The 7,566-nt window shown below is 40.8% G+C and overlaps 1 protein-coding gene across 2 annotated transcripts; it reads left to right on the top strand.

Moving 5' to 3' along the window:
- Positions 1-4,375: 4,375 nt before the first annotated feature.
- Positions 4,376-7,566, top strand: LOC141342133 (tripartite motif-containing protein 16-like). 2 transcript variants are annotated; one of them, XM_073846522.1, is made up of 6 exons: positions 4,376-4,948; positions 5,261-5,356; positions 5,456-5,689; positions 6,074-6,233; positions 6,343-6,390; positions 6,682-7,566. In XM_073846522.1, the coding sequence occupies exons 1-6, from the start codon at positions 4,376-4,378 to the stop codon at positions 7,200-7,202; spliced, it is 1,632 nt and encodes a 543-aa protein (XP_073702623.1). In that variant the 3' UTR covers positions 7,203-7,566. The 2 variants fall into 2 exon arrangements, with proteins under 2 accessions (XP_073702623.1, XP_073702622.1); XM_073846521.1 differs by having other exon boundaries at positions 6,074-6,255; positions 6,347-6,390.

Genomic DNA, 7,566 nt, shown 5'->3' with positions numbered 1-7,566 from the left:
ATTAGTTTTTGGCCTGGAGAAATTTCATAATTACGTATATGGCCTTCCCACCTTTACTGCAGAAACTGATCATCGTCCATTAATTGCAATAATAAAAAAGAATCTGAATGAAATGACACCAAGGATTCAAAGACTGATGATGAAATTGCAGAGGTACGATTTCAATTTGGTATATACGCCTGGCAAATACTTAGTGCTTGTGGATACCCTCTCACGAGCACCTACAAAAAATAGTGAGAGTACAACAGAAGAAGATGTTGAGATTCATGTAAATTTGGTGCGCACAGCGTTTCCAGTGTCAGATGCAAAGTCGAAGCAAATAGCTGAAGAAACCAGAAAAGATGATGAGTTACAAGCTGTCATTTACAACATGTATAATGGATGGCTGACGAGTTCATCTCCAAAACTATGTGTGGTGGATGGAATTCTTCTGAAACAAAACAGAATCATCATTCCTCAAAGCCTGAGACAAGACATACTACACAGAATACATGAAGGTCATCTCGGCATTGAAAAATGTAAGAGGAGAGCGAGAGAGTCTGTTTTTTGGCACGGAATCAACAAAGACATCGAAAAGATGGTGAGACAGTGTGACACGTGTCAAAAATTCAGAAACAATCAAACTAAGAAGCCAATGATAATACCGGACTTACCAACATCTCCATGGGAGAAAGTTGGAATGGATCTCTTCCATCTGAAAGGCAATAACTATCTAGTGGTGATTGATTACTACTCAAATTACCCTGAATTGGCCTTGCTCTCGAATATGTCATCAAAGTGTGTAATAACACATGCAAAATCAATTTTTGCAAGACATGGCATACCACATACTGTCGTCAGTGACAATGGTCCATGTTTCAGCAGCAGAGATTGGCAAGACTTTTCAGTGCAATATGACTTCAAGCATGTCACTTCAAGTCCAGAATATGCTCAGTCAAATGGCAAAGCTGAGAAAGGAGTTCACATTCTAAAGCAACTTCTAAAAAAGGCTGCTGACAGCAAGTCTGACTCGTACCTTGCTCTGCTCAATTACAGAACCTCTCCGTTAGAGTGTGGCATGGCCCCGGCTGAGATGTTGATGAATCGGAAACTTCGCACTACACTGCCGTCTTGTGCCAAACGAAAAGGAAATGTGAAAATGAAGCAGAAACTCAAGCAATTGAAAGATAGACAGAAGTTCTACTATGACAGGGCTACAAAGCATCTACAACCGCTGGTGAGGAATGATGTTGTCTGAATCAAAGGTGATGAGAACTGGAGCAAGAAAGCCACCGTTTTGCAAGAATTAGCTCCAAGATCCTATACTGTGAAAACCAATGACGGACAAATCTTCCGACGGAACAGACGTGATCTGTTAAGGACTGAAAACGAAAGAGAAGACCTGAATCAATGCAATGCAAGATCTGAGTCAACTGCATTGTCCACAACAAATGACTGCAACACTGATTCAAACAACGAAACACAAATACCAGACAATCAGACATTTACATTTAGAAGATCTACAAGACACATTAAAAAGCCTGATAGATTAAATCTGTAAGAAACTGCTGAAGAATAAATGTTTGTAGTTAATTCGTATTAACTGTTCAACAGTTCAAATTTAGACACCGAGTTAAAATGTTGTTCTAAGCACAAGTCAAGATGTGTTACAAAATAATACTGTTTACTTGTTTATGTTTATTTGAAGAAAGGGGATGTGTTGATATCAATTGATTGTGCCTGTTACTCTAGGAAGCCACTAGAGGGCAATGTGTTCAGTGTTATGGGTTGAATACAACGGAATGGAAGGACAAGAAAAAGAGTATGTTTGGATAAATAAAAGACATAAAAAGACAGACATCCTAAGACTGCACTGCGAGTTATTTTATGAAAGAACATGAACAAAACAGGAACAACTGGGTGTAGAACACAGAGATGCAGTAAGTAACAACAATGCCGGACAAAGCAATGAGGGAAAACAAACCAACTTATAAAGGGACACTGATTAACAAGGACAGGTGTTGGGAATCACGCTAATGAGGGGAAGTCCAAATATGGGCTAGGGAGAAACCAAACACACATAACAGCAGGGGGAGACACTGGGAGAAATTGGTAATGTTGTCAGCTATCTGTTTTATATTTTATTATGTATTACATTTTACAATTTATAAATTAAATTACACACACACTGTAATTTAGCTGAAACTAAATCTAACTAAATGTAAATTTAACTAAATGTTAAACTAAACATCTGTAAAAATTGGTGAAGCCCAGGAAGTGTTGTAATTCCTTTAGAGTGATGGGCTTAGGCCAGTTTAATACAGATTGCACCTTTTTATCATCCATTGCACCGGAATTGCTCACGTAACCGAGTAATGATACTGTGGCTTGGTTGAATTCACACTTCTCAGCTATGGCATATAGTTGGTGGGTGATTAGACGTTGGAGCACAGAACGAACATGCTTGACATGATCTTCATAGATGTCAGAGTAGATAAAGATATCATCTATGTAGTGGTTGTGCTCTCTAGCCAGGAGGGAATTGAAAGACAGACAGATGATCTCTGGGTAAAAGGCTTCTGTGCACAGTGATAGATCTCCGGTGGTGAAACGAACCTGGCTGAAGCTCAGGGGCTGCCATCAATTGCTGCTACTGCCAAACAGGCTTCACATGGAAAAAGGGGACTATAATAAGTCTTGAAGAATTCAATATCAATAAAATTTCCTCCAGCCCCAAGTCAAAAAGCCCAATGCCCATTAACTTTTAAAGTAACTAGTTTTTCTACGCTGGTAGAGTGGAATTCTGACTCACCATAGAAGAGTTACAAGGTGCACAAGTGGGGCAAGTTGCTCTCAAGTATTCATTTAATCCTCTCTCTCCTCCATGCCAAGATGAGTAATGCCAACTTGCATGGGTTAAGTTATAGATTGCAGCGGCCCAATGGTAGTGGGAACAGATGAGTGTTGTGTTTTTTATTGAGAGCAGATAAGATTGTCTATGTGAATTGCCAGCTCAATTAATTGATCCAGAGATTTGTTTTCATCATGGGAGGCCAGTTAAGACTATAGCTCAGCATTAAGACCCATAAGGAAAAAGAGGAGGGGGGGGGGGGGTCATCCAGCCACCCTGTTTGTGCAGTGAGCATACGAAAGGAAAGAGAACAATCAGCCACTTAACTTCTTCTTTGCCGGAAGGACAATAGTTGTTCACCTACCTCCTTGCCACCAGCTGGGTGTTTGAAAACGTCTTTGAAGCCTTAAAGGAAATAGGGGAAAACTGTGTGGTTCTCACTCCATACAGCTGTAGCTCAGTCCAGCGCTTTTGGATCAGGAGAGAACAGACAAATGCAATGCAGCTATTGTCAGTTGGATATAACATGGGTTGTTGGTTAACAAACATGGAGCACTGAAGCAGAAATCCCTTACACGTCATAGGCAATCCGTCAAACTTTTCCGGGAATGCCAAGCAAGGGTTGGCTATGACAGATGCTGTAGTGGCAGCCGGTGGAGGTGGGTTTGGCTGAGGAACACTGCCATAGGATGATGGTAGATGGACAGCTTGGAGGGTCTTTACCAGCTCCTCAGTGAGCGAGGTGAGTCTTTTAACTGTTGTTAGTGAGAAGTCAGCACTGACGCTTGAGAAGACAACTTTGTGGTGAGTTGATAGAAAGCTGCTGGATCAGGAGATGGTGAAATCTTCTGTAGGGAGGAGTCAGTGCCATTGGAATCCATATGTAGCATCATTTGTTCACAAAATGAGTTAAACAGGCAATAGTTAATCAACAGCGTAAGAAACAAGTAGACATGGCAAAATCATAAAGTTCAGGCAGAATGTTGAGGCATGCAAGCAGAACAGAGGGTAAATCCACAAAGCCAGCGGTGTCAGAAAGTCAGGCAGCGAGCAATTGGCAGAGAAACAACAGTCCAGGTTGGCAACAGAGAATCAAACAGAAGTCAAAATTCAGGTGATGGCTCCCTCAGGTGGTGATCAGAGGGAGCCACAAAGGCATGATTTGTGACAGTATGTATCCTATTCTGTGTCCTAAACTCCTGAAGCATTAGTATTTCGTATTTTAAAACAGTCAATGCAGTTTATGAAAAAAGTCAGTAAAATGTATTTGGGTGTGAAAAAAACTATAAAAATTATGTTAACCCACTTTGTAACCATTATTTTTTATTATTATTTCATTATTGGTGACTGTCACCAATTACAATTACATTAATTTTGTCATTAAATTACATAATTCCATTACTTGTAACTAGTTACTCCCAAACACTGCGTACCTCAAACACATAACCAGGAAACAGGAAACAGGAAACACGTGTGCTCAGTGAAAGAGAAACGGAAGTGTGATTGAGCTGTTGTGTGTTTGAGTCTCTGTATTCATGCAGTAAAATGGCAGGAGCCAGAATTTTTCCAGATGAGTTCATGTGTTCAGTGTGTCTGGATCTCCTGAAGGATCCAGTGACCATTCCCTGTGGACACAGTTACTGTAAGAGCTGTATTACAGAGCGCTGGAATCAGGAGGATCAGACAAGTGTCTACAGCTGCCCTCAGTGCAGACAGACCTTCAGTCCAAGACCTGCTTTAGCTAGAAACACCATGCTGGCTGAAATGGTGGAGAAACTGATGAAGAGGAAACGTCCTGCTGACTGTGATGCTGGAGCTGGGGATGTGGAGTGTGACGTCTGTACTGAAAGAAAATACAAAGCCGTCAAGTCCTGTCTGATGTGTCTGAACTCTTACTGTCAGAATCACCTTGAAAAACATGAGAGTTGGTTTAAAGGAAAGAGACACAATTTGACTGATGCCACTGGACGACTGCAGGAGATGATCTGCCAGAAACATGAGAAGATCCTTGAGGTTTTTTGTCGCACTGATCAGAAATGTATATGTGTGCTGTGTACGATGGATGAACATAAAAACCACGACACTGTATCAGCTGCAGCACAGAGGACAGAGAAACAGGTATTAAAAACTAGCAATCAAGTAAATACTCAGTGAAGTGATCTGATAATCTGTTAATTTTCAGTGTAGGGCAGCAGCTTAATTAAATAGAAACACTGTGAATGTGAAGCTCTACGTCTGTGTCAGTTTCACATTCATGATACTTATGCTTGCAGTGTGAAACGGGCCTTAATTTTCATCATAATTCATGCTTAATGACTGTAACTGATCATCCCTTCTGATGTTTGAACTTACAGCCATTAGTTATCAGTTCAAGATGATTTAGTGTCAGTAGTTTTCTGAGACATTCACTATCATCGGTTTGTCCTGCAGAAGCAGCTGAAGGAGACGCAGAAGACGTTCCAGCAGAGAATCCAGCAAAGAGAGAAAGATTTTCAGCAGCTGAGAGAGGCTGTGGAGTCTCATAAGGTGAGTCTGGAGAAGAAGAGAAGTTTGTCTCAGTCTCAGTTCAGACTCTCTTGTCTCTTTCAGTCCCACTGAAGCCTGAATCACTGTGTGTCCTAACAGCGCTCTGCACAGACAGCAGTGGAGGACAGTGAGAGGATCTTTACTGAGCTCATCCACTCCATTGAGAGAAGACGCTCTGAGCCGATACGGCTGATCAGAGATCAGGAAAAGCAAGCAGTGAGTCGAGCTGAAGGACGACTGGAGCGACTGGAGCAGGAGATCAATGATCTGAGGAGGAGAGACGCTGAGCTGGAGCAGCTTTCACACACACAGGATCACATCCAGTTCCTGCAGGTAACAGAGATCTAGAAGAACAGGATCTTAGTGGAGTTGAGACAGATCCTGCTGTGGTCAATCTAATCGTAGCCTTTGAGCTGCTTTTCCTGAGCAAAAACTCAAACCTACGAGACTCCATTGATGTGCTTGAGCTGTTAGATGGACACTTATGTTGTTTGCAGATGTTTTATCATCCAAATGACTTTCTAGAAAGATCACATATAGTGTACGTGTCAAATACTAGAATCTGTGGCTCTAATGTGATTTAATGAATATGAGAAGAATGAAGCTGATGCTGTGAAAGTGCTGGATTGAGTTTCTAAAGATCTGTCAAATCTGATGTTGGTGCAGGTTATTGGGTGAAGTGTGGAGCTGATCAGTTTTGATTTCTGTTTTCTGTAGAGTTTCCAGTCTCTCTCAGCACTTCTTGAAACTACAGACAGAAATGACAAAGTTTTCATTTCTCCAGTCTCTTTTAATGAACTGAGAGAATCTGTCCATCAGCTGAGAGACAAACTGGAGGATTTCTGCAAAGAGGAGCTCAAGAAGATCTCAGAAGGAGGTAAAGTCCATCATCATCTCATATCTTGGAGAACATCATATTCGAAATTTCTTAGGGATGGAAGCAGGATCATGAGAATCACACTGTTCATGTCTGTTGATTTCCACAGTCACATTCACCAACATTGTTCCCAGGACCAGGAACGACTTCCTACAATGTAAGTCAGTAAGAAACCAAGCAGAAAAACTCAGTGTGTTTGTGATCTTTCTGATGATTTGTACAGTCACCTGTCAAGTCACCTGTATTTTGTGTAGTGCTTTTAACAATACAGATTACGTCAAAGCAGCTATACAGTATTAAATAGGAAAACAGTGTGTAAAAATGCAAAAAGGATATCTGCTTATCTGTACTGAGACACTGATGATACACTGAACATAAAGAGTTCAGCTACATGAAAAGATCAAACAGATTCATAATTCCTGATTCTGATGTGTTTTATCTCCATCAGATTCCCATCAGCTCACTCTGGATTTAGACACAGTGAATCAATGGGTCCATCTGTCTGAGAGCAACAAAGTGATTACTTACATTGGAAAAAAACAGCAATATCCAGATCATCCAGACAGATTTACAAATTGGTATCAGGTGTTGTGTAGAGAGAGTGTGTGTGGACGCTGTTACTGGGAGCTGGAGTGGAGTGGACTTGTTCATATATCAGTGTCATATAAGAGCATCAGCAGGAAGGGATGGGGTAAAGAATGTGGGTTTGGAAATAATGATCAGTCCTGGAGTTTGTTCTGCTCTCCCTCTAGGTACTCATTCAGACACAATAACATAAAGACTGCTCTCCCTGTGAAATCCATCAGCAGTAGAATAGGAGTGTATGTGGATCACAGTGCAGGAACTCTGTCCTTCTACAGCGTCTCTGACACAATGAGCCTCATCCACACAGTCCACACCACATTCACTCAGCCGCTCTATCCTGGGTTTAATGTTGTTCAAAAAGGATCATCAGTGAAACTGTGCTGATGAATCAGAATACTGATGAGAGGTTCTACCCATAATGCTTTGAGCTGCATGATGAATCAGTAACAGTGAGATGTTATAGAGTCTCTACTTTTCTCTTCATGACATTAATACTGCAGCTGAACGTCTGTCAGTGAAATAATAATGTCAGAATAAATGAGTGTAAGAAATCCTCATACAGACAGTAAGATCAGTGTGTGTGAGTCCTGTTGAGTGACCATGTGTTTATGTGCTTTTCTGTTTGTGTTGATTGAAATCCGTCATTTGGATTTTTAATGAAGTGTCACATCAGTAATTTATTTTTTAATAACAAAATGATCTTTCAGTTCAAATGATCACTCAGTCAATAAATAATTTTCATTATTCA

This window comes from Garra rufa, chromosome 9 (genome assembly GCF_049309525.1).
Source record: "Garra rufa chromosome 9, GarRuf1.0, whole genome shotgun sequence".
Lineage (NCBI taxonomy): Eukaryota > Metazoa > Chordata > Actinopteri > Cypriniformes > Cyprinidae > Garra > Garra rufa.
The sequence above is the reverse complement of the archived record's forward strand: the minus strand, read 5'-3'. Positions and strand labels throughout refer to the sequence as shown.